Source organism: Centroberyx gerrardi, chromosome 15 (assembly GCF_048128805.1).
Source record: "Centroberyx gerrardi isolate f3 chromosome 15, fCenGer3.hap1.cur.20231027, whole genome shotgun sequence".
In the NCBI taxonomy this organism is placed as follows: Eukaryota; Metazoa; Chordata; class Actinopteri; order Beryciformes; family Berycidae; genus Centroberyx; species Centroberyx gerrardi.
The window spans coordinates 601,057-618,490 of NC_136011.1; the positions used below are offsets into that span (position 1 = coordinate 601,057).

Below are 17,434 nucleotides of genomic sequence, written 5' to 3' on the forward strand. Positions count from 1 at the left end.
GCTATCTCCATTCCTGGGCTAGGTGACAAACCATGGAAAGAGAAAGTAGAAAAGTCACAGGATATGTGCAGTTTAACTGTGGAGACCTGTTATGTGCAGACCAGCAAGGATGCATCTTCTTCCAGGACAATGGGAAATGCCTTCAGGTAACAGGAAGCACACGTACAAACCCATCCAATCTTCTTATGAAATACGATTACACCCATGTTATACTTTTCTTACTCTACTGTTTACTGTCGCATTATTATCACTACTATCATTACTCAGGGTTCCTACGCAGTATGGAAAAGTATGGAATTTGATTTTAGTAATTTCCAGGTCTGGATAAGTATAGAAAAAAGAAAAGAGAGTATGGAAAAATATTTGTGTTTCCAGACTATTGCCCCTATTCTGTCTTCTAAAATATAAAATTCAGAATTTCTAAAAATAAATTGATCATACAAGCAGAGTGTTTTTCATGGCGTTTGGAGCAGGCAGCCAGCACAGCCAAAATGTTTACCCGTGTGAGAGAGCGCGGGCCAGAGCGAGCTTGATGTCGTCGAAAGCAAGGCAAGAAGTATAGCATGTGACTGAACGCATGCTCCTACGCAGAGCTGCCTGTACATCACAGCCTGCAAAACAGCTCTGCCCCAAGTGCCTTACAACCATAGATATATAAACGTAGATACCTCATTGGCCGCTGCTGTATGTTGCAGCTATGCGTCTGCGCGTCCGCCATATTGGAGCGGTCAAGATCCGCTAGTAAACAAATGCAATGTGTATGGAGAGATGCAGACTTCTCTATTAAATCGACTGCAACTCGCTTAATTCTGAACCGATTTTCACGAAATTTGGTTTGTTATAAACGTGAGAAATGTACATAATGCAGGTTACTTATTGAAATTAAAACTCAGTAAGTGGGGACGGGTCTAGTCATCTCTATGCCAAAACATTCAACTTCTGAATAGCCACAACTTCCTCTGGGACATGCAGTCTCCGGTCTATGAATAGGCAACATCAAGCGTAATTATTTAGAATTTCAGCTTTTGTGAGTTTCTCCAAAATTTTGATTTCTATGTCTATTATATTGTTATAAAGCCGCTTGGTTGCTTGTTGTCATTGTATTAATAATTTAATTAATTCATTAATAAAATAAACAAGACTACACCCCTAGACACATAAGATAACTCCACTTCTGCAGACTAGACAGTTGCCATTACACAAATAATGTCACAAATATTGTAAATCTCAAATAATATTTTATTTTCATTTTCATTCATCTTCATTAATTCATTCAGTAGGTTACAATCCGTTTAAAAATTCTGAATTAAGTCTTAATGTATGCTACTCTGTAACATCTAATCCCAACATTTGAAAGACATGAAAATAGTCTTACCATAGTCCTAATGTAACTCCAAATGGAGTCCTGACCCAAAGTTTTGGAGGGCCTTCTTTATGTAGACATCATATTGGTGGGATTATTGACATTAGACACTGATATGTACAATGTAGTGCTTCAACAAGTGTTTGAGACCAATGTTCCAATATAGAGTGCATAGTCATATGTAAACATAAAATAATTGGGCTCTAGAGCTACTAGGTAACAGAGTCAAAGTAGTTCCATGTCTTGGACAAACTCTATTCCTCTCCATCTCAAACTTTGCCACAACATATGAACATCTTCTGTTCTAAGGATTAATATCCTTGAAACAATATGGTTTTACAGAGCTTCTGTCTCAAGCTACCACTTTGCAATTGCAGAGTGTGAAGTTTGGCAATGTGGTACTGCCTCAACTTGTGGAAGTTGCTGACAACTAATGAGATAATGCAAAAGTGATGATTGTCAATGCCGTCCTGAGTTTCAATAATATGGTCACCAAGATTGAACACATCCTCTGAGCCTATGTCGGACCGGACCATGTGGTTGACAAGGGAAACGCTGCATTGATGAGCTGCTGATGAAATGTTTGTGGTTTGTCGAATGCAGCGCTCTGCTGAGCGGATCACCTTGACAGTACCTATGGATGGAATCATCAGGCCTCCATTGTTCTTCAAGGTCAACAGGTGGTAACTGTCAGAAAATTATGCTGGCACAGCATCAGACGCCAAACTGTTTCGGCACACATTGCATGAAAGCTGCTTCATCACCTGCCGAACAACAAATCCTCCAATATACACCAGTGCATTCTCCATCAGACCCCCGAAGCGAGTTGGCAGGTAACTGTGGTCCAGTATCACACTATAGACGTCCTCAAATGGAGAGGAGTTGACCTCCTAGTTGACGTCCTAGTTGACCTGGCTTTATTGGGCACCTTTAAATGAAGTAAAAGACATTTAAAATCAATATTAGTAAAATCTAAAAGGGAAGTTTACTTTTAATATCAGGTTTTGTGGAAATTCCAGTTATGTTAGCAAGAGATAATTTGTATGCTCATCATTCCAGTCAGTTTCCACTATATATTAACACTGTTTACCACAAAGAAAACTATAATCTTATGACTTGAAAATACACTAACTTTGTTCAGATGATCTGGAAAGGATGCAAATACTGAAGGGATCACATATTCCTTCACACGCACAGTTTGCCGTTGCAAACTTTTGCAGTTCTGTCAAAGTCATCTGCCTTGAAATGACAGCTACAGAGAACTGTAGTGTCATTAGGCTCAAAATCCTTCCGTCTGACAGCTATGGCCCAAGCTTTTCTTATTCCAGGATCCTTTGGGAACCTTTGACAAAAAGAAGGCCATCTCAAAATTACTTCTGGCATGTAGCTGAAAGATGCAGTCAGTGCATTAGGCTAGCAGCATAAAAATGGCCTTGTAAATCTAATTTAGGCTAGCTAGCGTGTATTTCATGAGCACAAACACATTCCAGCTGATAATTTTCTATAAAGTAAATAACACAAAGAATGAGGCAATTGTTAAGTAAATATCACTTTTACCCCTAGTCACGTTGTGCTTTAACAATTATTCAGTAACGTTATGTTTTCGTTAGTTAGCCATCATCACAACGGTGTCATGTCAGTTTCAGGACCGTCTGAAGCGATATATCACGTTCACTAACTCAGATAATAGTAAAATACGATAAAATTGCCACTTACTTGTGAAAAGTTATCCCACAATCCCTGTTTTGTATGTTTCTTCTGTTTGTACAGCCAAATGCCGCACACGCTTGTGGCATTTTTCCAAGCGGTCTACTCTTGACTGTTGACCGCCCCAATATGGCGACCACGCAGACGCACGTCAAATCGCGAACGCGGTATCTACGTTTATATATCTATGCTTACAACTGTACCAAATCCGGACATCCGCGACCAAATTAGTTTGAAAGAAAATGCGGCAATATATTTGAATTGCATATATACACAGCATCACAAATAACCAAATATTAAGCTTGTCTGAACATTTATGAATTATGCAGTGATGTAGTTATCAGAAAAGTAAACGGACGGATTGAATAAAATGCTGTGCATTGAACTTGTCTGGGTTTGGTGTTAATTGATTTGTATGAGCTACAGTACTTAGCTACAATCTTCTGGCAATTATTTGGCAACATAATAGCAGACAGTCAGAATGTAACAGTGTTTCCCACACATAGACTTTACTTGGGCGGGCCGCCCAGGTATATTAACGGCCGCCAAAGTATATTTGGCGACCCATTTTAGCATTTTCTATTTTTATTTTTTTATCCGTCCGAGAGAACGATGCCATCCGCAATCGATTAACTAGTGGACAATCTGCCCTCGCTCTAGCCCTCCAGGTTTTCCCACACATAGAAAACTCTGTGGCGGGCCGCCACAATATCAGCACTGACCGCCACACATTTTCTTTTTTTTCACCATTTAATCGTAGAACTGCGTGTAGCACTTTGATTCGCTCAGCCCCTAATTGCTCCACGCGATCTCTCTCTCTCTCTCTTTCTCTGTCTCTCGCTCTCTCTCTTTCTCTGTCTCTCGCTCTCTCTCTCACTTGCTCTCTCTGTTGCTCGGTCTCTCTCTCTCTCTCTCTCGCTCACTCGCTCTCTCACCGGACCCGTCTGTTCACCTCCCACTGCACACGCGTGAGGGATATTTTTTTTCCATGCCAAGAAGACGGCCGACTGAATTCCTGAAAAGAAGAACTAACAGTTAACGTTACTCGGAATACAGCTGAGTTTCCGAGATTAGCACGCTGTATAGCCTAGCTGCTAGTCAGTATCCACTGAGTGGACTGATAACGTTAATATTAACTTTTTAACTCTGACTCTGAATATTTGCTCCCTCAATCCAGATTAATATTGAAAAATATTTTCAAGGAAGGAAAAGGGCTCGTCCTGAGGAGGAGCAGGACAGTCTGGACCAGAGGAGCTGCTGAGCAGTAAAACAGAGCAGATAATAATGTCAAAGGCTGTAATGTAACGATGTAAAGATACAGGTGAGACTGACAGCACAGAGAGATGCAGCAGGGCAGAAAGCAGATTTCTCTGTAAAAGGGGTCTCATTTCTATTCACCTTATAGACAAAAGCAAGCAACAAACAAAACAGTGTAGCACTGTTTATATTTTGAAGTTATGTTATCTTTGACACAAAGTACTTTAGATATATACAGGTTAGTTATTTGTTTGACAAATGGAACTATTTAAAATGGAGGAGGCCTACATTAGATAATTTTTCAGCCATCCAGGTAATGGGATCCTTTATTGATCCCATTAATCCCCCCCCCCCCCCATCCCCAACCCACTTACCACCACAAATACATTCAAATTCTGTGGGAAACACTGTGTAACATACATGTTAACAGTTGGATAACAGTTGGACACCAGGTTGGTGCTAAAAAAACAACAACAACCAATTCCTCATAAAAACGCATTTTATTTTTACTTGATAAATAGTGCAGAGCGCAAGTGAAGGAGGGCTGTTAAATGACTAATGAAATGCAGGGTCTGATTCGAACTCAGAACGGGTCACATAGGCTATGTGCCCCAGACCACTGATGCCCAAAGCGGAAGTACGTCCGGCAGAAGAGTAGGCTACCTTGTCAAAGTAAAGGTTCAGACCAGACATTCGTTTGAAACATGTTTGATGTTGTTTTGTATCTATGGATTCATCGCAGTTCTGAGGCTTGAAAAATGTTTGTGTTAAGTGTTTTCCCGGTTTATCTTTGATTCCAGATAAGTCTGGTAAAAAAAAAAAAAAAAAAAAATTTTTTCTCTTAGAAGATAATTGACTTTTTAATACTGCTAATGATGCTTGGCTCCAGTATATATTATCCAATGTATAAATAATGCCTGCCAACCAGTAGCGACTTTGGGATATAATTGTTGCTGAAGCACACACTAACAATAGTCGAGTTATTGATACAGTATTGATCATTGTTATTGAAAACTGTCCAGTAATTCATTGATGACCTGAATTGAGGGCTTCCCTTCTTAACGTCACTTCCGCCTCCTCCTCAGTAAACCAAGATGGCGGCCGTCGTAGAGAGAGTCGATGGATGTATTGGGTCCCTGGATTCTGACTCGGTGTCACCGAGACTGTCCACTCCTCCACCGGACCAGCCACACCAGAACAATCCGCTATTAGGACTTCCAATCGTGGCAATTGAGACGATTCTCAATTTTCTGTCTTACGACGAAATCAGTCTGCTACGCTCGGTAAGGAGAACAAAAACAAACCAGCTGTCTGGCTAACAAAGCTAATGCTAGTTAGATGGATGCTTCCCAGTGGGGACGTCTCTTATGAAATCTTTATAGAAATGACAGCAGATAATATTGCGGCGTGTGTAATGTCTGTGCAACCATACTGGCTTTGATTGGCTTGTGTCAACAAAAGCATTAGGGCCGAAATGCCCACTAACTAAGGCAAGCTCAACCTTAACAAAAGACAGAAATACGACCTATCAGACCAAGCAAAACATTAATTCTGTTCTGCGGAAAGATGAGTAACACGACTGTCTTCCCAAATTCGATTTTTTTTTCCTGTATTGTAAAAACTACCTGTCTCCTAAGTTTGGTTGGGATATGTAATTTGGTTAAGTTAGATGCTGTTTTTTTTATATGCACACTGGTTGTGTTTTTCCTCGCAGGTCGTATACCAGGCCCTTCACTTTGTGCTGCACTTTGCATACAGTACCTTCGATTAGGCTTCATGCAAGGTCACCATGGAGTTTGTTGCATCCGTTGCATCAAATGTGGTAGACATTACAATTTTCTTCTCTGCAAAAACCTGAAGATGTGAAGGCAAAATTATTTCCATCAGACTCCTCAAAAACATTGATATTCATGGGGGGAGGCACTGTGGCCTAGTGACACCATCATTCAATCAGATCATTCAGATTAAATATCCCATGTTTTCTGTCCTGCTGAAGAGTCCTTTAGCAAGACACTGAAACCCTACCAGCTCCAGCGGTACTGCTCTGTAGTTGGAGGGAGGGGGGGCGGCAAAATAAAAATATATGTATTTGCTGATCAAAAAAGGATCCTTGTGTTCATAAACATGTGAAAAATATTTGCTGTGCACCTATTTGCCCCTGTACTGTTTCTCCAGGTGTGCAAGCGCATGGACATGATCTGTCAACGTATCCTCAACCAAGGCTTCTTGAGGGTGGAGCGTTACCACAGCCTCTGCCAGAGACAAGTCAAAGCCCAACTGCCCAGGTCAGTATCATCAGGAGCAGGGAGGCTTGTACTCTCATCCATTTTTGCATTTTTTTCCCCTTAAGGTTTTTAGAAAAAACCTTCAGAAATATCTTCAGAAAAAATTACATATACTAGCAACAACAACTAGCAACGTGTACAACTAGTGACTGGGTATTGTGTAGGCCTACATCAGGGTGTACAGACCTGATGTAGGCCTACACAATACCCAGTAAGTAAGTAAGAGTAGAACATTGAGTGATTTGCACAAATTTTACAAGGTGGTTGGAGAGCAAGTAAAATAGTTATATACACAGACCCATATGTAAGAAGGACAATGATAATAATTACACCAACAGGGGGACATCACCTCCATCTCATCCCTATTTATTAAATACCCCCAAGAATCAGTGAGGTATGCTAGTAGAAATGGTGTAATCTGTCTCTCATATAACCTTAACAATAGATTTTGAGGAGACGCTGAAGCAAAATTACATTTAACCATGTCACCATCCCTTGTTAAATTTTGGAGGCTAGTTGTATGCATGCATACTTCAGAGTCCTGCACCAGTAACCATCCTCTGAATTGGTTGGGCTGATTAGAACAGCTACAGCCTGGTTGAATATAAACAAATTGCTCAAGGGGAAGAATTAATTGCTGCTGGATATTTTAGTCATAGAAATAGTTTAATGTTCTTAATTTGCGATTCTGTAGATAGAACGATCCATTGATGCAGTGCAGAAAATCCTGAGTGAAAAAAGGCAAATCAGTGAATGTGTTGTCAGAACAAGGAAATATTGTGGAATAGAGTGTTTTCAGCTGGAATAGTGTTTCAAGTTTCAAATGATCCAGTTAATCAAACTGCCTTGGCAATAAAGGGATCAGGAGGCTGAAGCTGTACAAAGAATGGCATTTAGTCCCATTTTCTTTTGTCCACTCTTGGTAACAACATTTTTTTTTTTTTAATGCATTGTATGCACCTATGGGAGAAAGAAGAATTGCACTTTTTTGATATCAGCTGCCAAAATGATCAACCTTTGGACAATTACTGTACTTGAAACCAATTTTTTCAGGGGCTGTTAAAGGATAACACTATCACTGTAACATGATATGTAAATTGCCTTTTTTTCCTCTCTGTCTTAACCAATGTGCTGACCATGAATTGTTGCTAGGCGAGAGTCAGAGAGAAGAAACCATTCGCTGGCTCGTCACGCTGACATCCTGGCTGCCGTGGAGACACGCCTCTCGCTGCTCAACATGACCTTCATGAAATACGTTGACTCCAATCTCTGCTGCTTCATCCCTGGAAAGGTTAGCTTAGCTGCCTCTTGTCTGTAAAGTAGGAGCAGGAAACAATGAGGTGTTAAATGTCCCAACAGCAGTCTCTTTCATATAGTGGATCAGTGGAATTGCCTTACTGTATATGTGAGACTAATTGGTGACTCCCACCTAATCTATCCACAATTTTGGCCCCATGTAGAGGACACCTTTGGAAAGAATTGTGGGATACATAGAAAGAAAAAATATATTTCTTATATGTAAATGGTTGCAATGCAATTCCAAACATTCCAAAAGTGGTGCACATGCCAAGGTGGCTGTAATGCTCTTTTGAGGAGCTAGCACACAAAACAAGGAAGACTGCTCGCTGTTGAAACATTTGGGACTACAACTGAACATCACAACCACCTCTGTGTTTCCTTCCCTTATGTTTAACTGCTTCCACCATCCACCACCGGTCATTCTATTCATCACAGTGTCAGGCTCTATCCATCAACCAGTAATTATTTCCATCTATACATTTGGAATTTTCTTTCCTTTAGGATTTCAGGTTTTTAGGACACACAGCTTCTATTTATTCCCATTGGTAGGGGTGTAACGGTACACAAAACTCGATTTGTTGTGTACCTCGGTTTGTGGTCACGGTTTGGTATGTTTTTCGCTACAGCAAAAAAAAATGACATGCAAAAGGTAATGTTGCTTTTCATTTATTTAAAAAAGAGAGAGAGGGATAGACACATATAGGTCCCGTAGGCTTGCCCAAAAATTGGCTAATCACGACACTGGAGAAAAATCCTGCACAAATAAACGTGACTGCTTTGATGCAAGAAGGTCTGTGCAGAAAGTGAAGATGGACAATGTAAGTTAATTCCTGAAGTGGAAAAGTACAGTCAGTCGCAAGTATTATTCCTACAAAGATAATGAGGCTTGGGATCTCGTTGCCTCAGCTGTTGGAGCACAATACAGCCTATTTCCACGTGGTATTTCTTGTCCATGTAGTGTGTTTTTACTCGGGGATGCTGCTGCACAACATAGAAATACGCTTCTGGTCTGGATGCATAGGATATGTAGTGGGATGCATGTGAGTTACAGCAGGGCTGTTTGAACTAGGCCTGAGGCTAGACCGTACTGGTTGAGATGACAACATGCGGCGCTTTGCCAAAGTCGTCTCGGATAGTTTGTTCGATTGGTAGGGCGTGCTGAACTGTAAATCCTATACCAAACAGTTCAAAATGAATACATGCACCATCACATCCACAGAACTTGAATGGATAGAACGGTCTTTCCCATTCAAATCAATGGTCTTGGATGGCTGGAGCGGCGGCCATTTTTATGTGTACCATTGGACTAGCTTCCCTATAAACCGACTTACGGCAAGTCGCTGAGGTGAGAGGTTTTACAGCAAGGACCAAAGCAGTGGAAAACTAGGTTTGCTGATATGCTGATTTTGACAAGAAGAGCTAGCGAGAGAAGCACAGTCTTTTATTACACCATACAGCTCGTGAAGCATAATTCAAGTCTTCTGACGCCATATGATCACTCTGAGAGTGGAAAAAAACTAAATTTGATCCATTATTTAATGAAAATTGAGTCGTTCTGCATTGTGTTTACATTGCATTACCAAACCTCAGGAGATGGAGGTTGCACTCTGTCACGCACACACAAACCTTGCATGGCCGTGGTGGCCTCGCCAGGTTTGGTAATGGGGAAGCACAGGGGGAATAGAAGGGCCGCTCTAGCAGGGGAAAAGGATTCACACACCATGCCAACGTTATTAAGAACTCAATTGTAAAATTGTAATTCATATATTTGATATGTCACACTCGGGGTTAAAATAATTCATTCGTAGCCTAAAAAATATTTTCAAAAGGTCCAACTCAGAGGGGAAAAGAAAAGAATTCCCTGCAGCTTTGGGGGTCCACGTGCCCCAGGGTCTATGGGCATGACGCCACTGGCATGGCCTAAAACAATTTTGATTATAACTCAGACACTATTTGTCCAATCATCACAAAACTTCCTGATTGTCTGTCTGATAAGGGGTGCCACGAATGCCAGAAAAGTGCAAAGTGCAGCTATACTTAAACACTTAAAAATCATCTTTGCGCTACAAATTTGACAGATCTTTTCCATATTATTACCAGTCAATAAAGGCTTGAACCCTTTTCATGGCCACTATATTTTCTACTTTGTATTGTCTGGTTTTCTGCCTTGTTTGTGATGTCCTGATCATGTCCTTCTGTGCGTCATTAGGTGATAGATGAAATTTACCGTGTGCTGCGCTATGTGAACTCTACTCGTGCCCCCCAGCGAGCTCATGAGGTTCTGCAGGAGTTGAGGGACATCTCCTCCATGGCCATGGAATACTTTGATGAGAAGATCGTCCCCATCCTGAAGAAAAGGCTGCCTGGAGCTGACCTGTCTGGCCGCCTCATTGGCTCTGCCCCAGGTAATGAACAAGACTTTGGCTGGGTCAGGTCAAAAGCAAGGTTTGGTCAAAGCTAGGATGATTTAAGGAATACTCCACCCTAAAATACTTTAAACACTTTAAAAACAGCTATTTGTGATGTGCCTTCCATTGCTGAGTCCACATTGTTTGGTGGTGTAGTTATCTTATTTCTGTGGACTGGCCAAACATACGACGATGTGACCACTGGCACCTAATTTTAGATTATAGTGGGGGGGGCAGGTGATTGGGGTATCTAGGTTTTGGTTTTGTTTTTTTAAGTGTTGTCTGCAATTCTAATCTCTGTGATGTGGTTGTTTTGAATAAGGTTAATCCAGTGATTAATTTAGTCACATGAATTGTTGAAAATATTTTTTATTGAAAATAATGCAACTTGCAACAGTACTCTGTCATAATGAAAATTAAATTATACCAATGTATGGAGGTGATGTAAGTATATATTATATAAATAATTCATCCATTTTGCTTCATTTGGGCTAAATGACCACACCTGTAAAAAATCCATCACGCGGGATTCTGATTACAACATTTTTTGAACATTTTTCTTTCAAATTGTTCCAACAAAGCCAAGATCATCATCATCATCATTTTATTACCTTGTGACATCCAGTCCAATTGCTTAACAGCTTAAATTTGCCACAATTATATGGGACAAATGGGGGCTCAAATTGGGGCTCTGCTAAAAGACTGTAATGCACTTGAGACTAATTCACACCATAAGAACCTATAATGAAGATGCTTTCGAACTACAGGCACTCGAACTAAAGACACAATTTAGTTGTAGACGTTTTTACGACACTATGTTATTAGTAGGACTGGAAATGAGTAGGACTGGAAATTAACTGAGTGTAAAGGCATTTTTGCCATATTTCACTACTTTGCCTTCGAAGTTGCTATTTCTCACTGTCTCATAAGAGTTGTTTTTAGAAATACGACAATCTGCGTGAAGAGTGGCATGCACACTTTTCAGGCCATTTTTTGCACACACAATGTTATATATACGAGGCCCCTGTTTTCTTTTTTAGTATTGAACATAATGGGGTGTAAGGCTGCACTCTTCCTCACAATATGCCTAGGTAAATATAGCCTAGGTCTATTGCCTATTGGCTACCTACCATTAGCGTTTGCCCGCAATCACTTTGTGACTATTTGCTGTCAATGTGCCTCAAAAAACCTGGGAACGGTTAGGTGGCTCAGGCTCTCTTCAGGCGGGTAGGTGACCTTGCCAGCCTGGATCATGCTATTAATGTATTAAGGCGCGGGGTGCAATTGATTTATTGGATGCTCATTTTTAAGTACTTGTGTTATTTCTAAAATTATATTCCTAGTTATTGTGGTCACAAATTGTGGTTGTCAGTGACAAAAATATGAGGGGACAAAAAGACATTCTTGCCCCAGTTGGTGTGCATTAAAAGTGTGTGGCCCCATTGGCCCTATGGAGTAGGCGCCTATGGATGTGAGATCACATTCAGATATTTCCAGCGCAGCTACAATGGAGTTTGATGTTTTAGATAGTTGAAGTAGTAGATAGAAATTTTCTGCTATCAGTGGTTAATGTGAGGTTTTGATGTCAGTCCCTCCAGAATCAAAGAGCAAGGGTTTCTTCCTAGACCCACCATTTTGCATAGATGTTCAACAATCCTACAGGGAGACATCCATCATAGAAGAATTTCTCCACCGACAGTAGCCTAGAGTGCAATGCAGCCACAGCTTACACCTGTCTTCGGTAGTGTGTGAAATACAACGCCCTCTTTGACGGCTTTTTTATAAATTGAACTGGGCATGACATACCACGACATTGTTCTCTCTCCACTCTTTTCTTGACTGGAAAAACTGTCTACATTATGCGCTCTCCACCTACACAGCACAAATAACCATTCTCTGGGGGTTGTTGAAAGGCATTCTGGGAAACAGGAAATCACTTACTGAATTTGAAGCAGATGAGACAGGTTGAGGGAAACACTTGATTGATGGTATCTAACAGTGTAAGAAGATCTGAGGATTGAGTTTTACTTTAAGGATGATACTTATTTAGTTCTTTTAGGATTTCAGTCTTGTGGACACACAACTGTTATTCTGCTTTTGATCCCAGTATTTCCTGTTTAGTGTTGTCCTGATCACATCCATGATAAATGGAGACAGTATTGTAGGGAAAATGGAAAACTTGAGAGTGATCTCATGAATGAATTGTACTGGTTCCTGCTTTACTTGTTCTTGTATCAAATGCAACTCCCAATGTGTTCTTGGTGTTACTCAACCATGTGGGATTACAAAGCGGTGCCTCTAAGGCTTTTTTAAATAAAGAGCTAGTCAAATGGGTGTGGTCAGACTCCACTAAACCTGTGGACAGTTCTCTGCTTCGCTCAAATATCACTGGATTTCTGGGGAGGTTTTTGAACCGCATTTCTTACTTTTTTTTTTTTTTTTTTTTTGCTTTCATTGATGAATATTGCATACTCCCTACACACCACTTTGAAACCCCACCTACTTTGACATGGTGACATAGAATGTATTACTTGAAGAATAGTAATCCTTAAAAAGAAAATAGGTATAGAAAATACTTGCATTATGTACTTATACCATAAAATAATTAATTTCGCATAGTTTTTTTTTACTAAACCTTGGGGAAAAAACAATGGTATGCACTGATTGTTTAGGGTTTTTCCAGGATTTCAGATATTTTGGACACAGAATTATCAGTCTTGTCCAAGAGAGACTGCTGTGCCTTTTTGCCCTGCAGTACTTCTTGCTTTTTTTGTGCTGTCCCAATCATATCCCTGAGTGATATAATCCTCTCTCCTGTCTCCCTCAGTGGCAGGTCCATCTACCTCCCTAACCACTATGTCCCTGCTGGCCAAGAACACGCCATCACGTTCTGAGATGACCAAGGTGCAGCAGCAGGTGAAGGTGAATGGGGCATCTATGACTGCTCTGCGGCGGGAAATGCAGGAAGTTCGCGTCAAGCAACTGGAGCAGCAGAAGCAGCTGCAGGACCAGGAGCAGAAGCTGCTGGAGCAAACACAGGTGATCGGTGAACAGAATGCCCGCCTCGCTGAGCTGGAACACAAGCTCCGCGAACTGATGGACAATAGCGCCGCCACTGTTGGGGGATCCAGGCCCAGCACAGCCGCTCCCTCCACATCCACCAATACTGCTGTTGTGTCTTCCTCTGTTGCCAGCCCATCCAGTACAGCATTGGTAACTGGTAATGTTGCCGTGGCTGCAGCCTCCCTAGCCAGAGAGCCAGAGGGCGAGGGCAGTTCTTCACTCAAACGCACCAGGAAGAGCTCAGACCTCCCACGGCAGTCCAAACGCCTGCGCAGCAAGAAATAAGGGGACGCTAAATGTGTCATTTTGTTTAAGTTTGTTCTTGCTTTCAAGGTCTGATTGATTCCCCCCCCCCCAAATGTCCTGTACTGTCTTGTGAGATGAGTCAGGAGTATCTCTGTATGCTTTGACAGTGTTCTATGTCCCTTCCACATACCATCTCACTATAATGCATACAGTAACCACCTCTCATGGGATTTGGGCTTGCATGGCCGACACCAGTGTTTAATTACTTGCTGCTGTCTACAGCTTAACCACTGAGCCCAAAAAGTTACCAGGATTTTGCACAGCATTAAGTGACCTGGTTAGCATTGCATTTTCACTCATTATTAAATTAAGGGGTTTGTAAGCCACTCATATAAAAGCAGTTTCAGCTGCTCACTCATCAAACTATAGGCAAGCAGTTGGCAGTTTACAGCTAAGAAGAGTTTGTTTGATCAAGGTAAAATAGAAGTGACTGTACATGTTTCTAAAATGGACTTCATTCCAAGGATCTCATTGTGTTTCCAAATTGAAAAATTTTGCAGCAGAGTAAAAGTTTAGGAGTGTGATTTGTGAAGTCAAGTTGTACATGCAATGCTACACCCAAATTCTCTTGGTAGAAAGAATTTATTTTAAGAACATATGCTACTAAAAAGGTATCTCTGTGGAACTCTGCAATGTTGAGTCATGATTGTCCTTAATTGAAGCCACGACTGACTCATTGTAGGTTATGCAAGTCATCAAAATAAACCAACTCCATTTTCCTTCAGAGAAAGTTATATTCCCCCTAATTTTCAGTGAGATGGTGTTGGTAATCAGTGATCACACTCCGCTCTGTGAAGTCTCCCATGGGTAAGGAACTTGAAAGTTGAGTTATCAAATCAATAAGTATTCATTTCATTCACTCTTGCTCTTTCCTTCTTCAATCTAGTGCAATATATAACATCTGAAAAATCATAATTCTCCAATTTATTTTTTTGCAAATAGGTTGGTGGTCCTCTGTCCAAAATTGTAGTCCAGATCAATTCAGTTGGGTCTGGTCAGTTCTTGAATCACCATGAAAAGGATGGAGTCTCAAGAGAAGGGAAAGGTAGTGTTCAGATAGCATTAGTCAAAGGACACTGATTTTAAACTGCTTTCCGTTGTTCTGTAACATGACAATATAGCCTTTTAGCGCTTGCCTTTTCTGCTTAGCAGAGGGCCTAACATGGAGATCGAACATGTTTGTGAAGGGATATTCCTTTCCAACCCACTGTGCCTGAGCAACCATTGAGAGAAATTCTCCTAATTCCTTTTTCACCAGAAATGCAGCAGTGGTGATGCAACCCATGGCTCTGCTGTCTGCAGAGTAATCATTTCTTTAAGAGTTTCCAGAGAGAACATTAATCTTTAGGTCTGATTTCCATTAACATGCTGTCACTCAGCTCCACTGTTTAAACATTTGTTCACATCTGTTGCGCAAAAGAATCTGTCAGTAAAGCATGTTGTTAATGATTATGTTGTTCATGGTTAGGTTTTACCACAGAACTTGAATGGATAGAATAGTCATTCCCATTCAAATCAACGTTCCTGAAGCGGCAGCCATTTTTATGTGTACCATTGGACTAGCTTCCGTATAAACCAACTTATGGCAAGTTGCTGAGGCTAGAGGTTTTGCAGCAAAGACCAAAGGACCTTCTCCGTCACCTTGCTGCCATAGATTGCTAATATGCTAACGTTGACTAGAGTACAATTTTTGATAAGGCTACGTTAACCTTGTCACTAACGTCAGCTTTCAGGTGAGTTTGGATAGTTTGCTAAGCACTTGTGTAATAGACACATCTGAACAGTTCTCAAGCAAGTGTGACAGACTTTACGGCTTTACTGCTCAGACTTGCGTTGTCACTATAGCAATTAACCCTTAAAATTCCATAATCACCATTTTATGCCGTACTAGCCAAATTACCGCGGCAAGCAGTGGAAAGACCGTTCTATCCATTCAAGTTCTGTGGGTTTTACATGATGTCAACAGAAGCTACATAATGCAGGTATAATTGGCCACCAATGGCAAAAGATTTTTTTTTTTTTTGAAAATCAAAGTAGAAATTGTGTAAAATACAATTTAGGGGTGTCTTTTTGCTTAGATTGTGGCCCGTCTTTGAAATTGGAGTCTGAGATCAACCCTTGTAGTCAGTTTAAGGAACTTTACAGATATAACTTTTGACTGGTTTGCAGTGACAGTAGAGGGGTACTGAAAAATGTGTTTTGTTTGTGCTTAAATAAGTTTGGGTAATGGGTCGGAGTAAGATGAACAGTACACAGTTGTTTCCCCAATTGTTCTTTAAAAGCATTGTCTCAGTTCCCCTGCAAAGCAGCACCATTCCCCTCTCCTGCACATACTTCTCTCTTGCCTTTTGAGGTTAGCTGGTGAGCCCATATTGTGGCTGGAATTTTGTTTTTTGTTTTAAGCTTTTATTTTGTTTGGATGACCTCAACCACTCATGGCATGAACTTTTCGTAAAGAAACCTTGGAAATGAGGATCACGTCTTGGTGAACACAAGCGTGTATTATAAACACACTGGGCAGCAAACACAAGAGTATGTAATCTAGTGGCTTAATTTGAGACTGCGTCTCAGTTTAGAAAATTGACTGTACTGTAAACTTCACGTACTTCAAAGTGTAGATTGTGAATTATTTCATGTATGTATACCAAGAAAAACTATCTTTTGAGTTGGCCAATTTGGGGCTAACTGTATGGTTTGTTGCACACATTACTGTTACAAATGTACAAATCAAACCTATTAAAATTCAAGTTAACATATTCAGATATCACTGAGTGTTTACACCATTTTATATGTGTTATCATATTGCTGTTAAATTCAGTGAGTGTTCCAAGCACGTAGTAATGGAAACCCTATTAGAATTGTTATAATTCTTCTTTTTCTCCACTAAAAGCATCTGGCCAATAGGTGGCGCCACAGCAGAAAAATGTGAATAACTCTTAAACCGTTTGCCCAATAATGTTCAAATTTGGAATGGTGTGTCTTGGACAAAAGTTGTAACAGGATCTATGAGGTCAGGTAGATTAATGAAAAAACATGACTGCCGTCAGCCAATCAAATTACAGCAGCCCCTAAACACTCTTTTGTGAGCCTAGTCTTCTTGAAACTTGGCACCTATGTGCAACTGCTATCCATGTACCAATTTTGTTATGAGTATATGCGTTTTGTCTTATACCTTTTTAATACATCAAAGTGTGGAAAAAGTGAAGGGGTCTAAATACTTTCCGAAGCCACTGTACGTTTTTGAAATTCCACTGCATGGTTACAAATTTCTAAGACAAAATACATATACTTTTATTTCCACGTTTGGTATGTCTACACTTTATTGTCTCTGAGGTCCAAACCCTTAAGCAAATCCAAGCAAATAGCGCCATGTTTAGTCTATAATACAACAAAGTGTGGAAAAAGTAAAGGGGTCTGTATACTGTCCAGTCCCTCCAGGAACTTGCGATTTTGCGATCGCAATAATTAACGCAAATTCAAGAAATCTCCACAGCATTTGCGAGAGCTTGCAGTTTTGCAAAATTGCCGCAACTTTTCCGCATGAAATGGCCAAATCAACAGACCGCTTGTGATTTGGACCAATTGGCGCATTCAGGTGGAAGATGAACAAAGCTCAACTGCCAACAAAAATTACTGCCATAGACCGTGCAAAACAAAACAAAAGCAGCAAGAATCGAGGTGAGTGCAAAATTCAAGCTCTTGGAAGAGTTAATAGCTTAAACGGAGAGTGGGAGAGAATAGGGGGA

General features: G+C 40.6%; 1 protein-coding gene across 1 annotated transcript; it reads left to right on the forward strand.

Moving 5' to 3' along the window:
• Positions 1-5,394: 5,394 nt before the first annotated feature.
• fbxo28 (F-box protein 28) lies at positions 5,395-16,445 on the forward strand. The gene is made up of 5 exons (XM_071899054.2): positions 5,395-5,610; positions 6,503-6,612; positions 7,765-7,903; positions 10,121-10,316; positions 13,147-16,445. The coding sequence occupies exons 1-5, from the start codon at positions 5,422-5,424 to the stop codon at positions 13,665-13,667; spliced, it is 1,155 nt and encodes a 384-aa protein (XP_071755155.1). The 5' UTR covers positions 5,395-5,421; the 3' UTR covers positions 13,668-16,445.
• Positions 16,446-17,434: the final 989 nt, after the last annotated feature.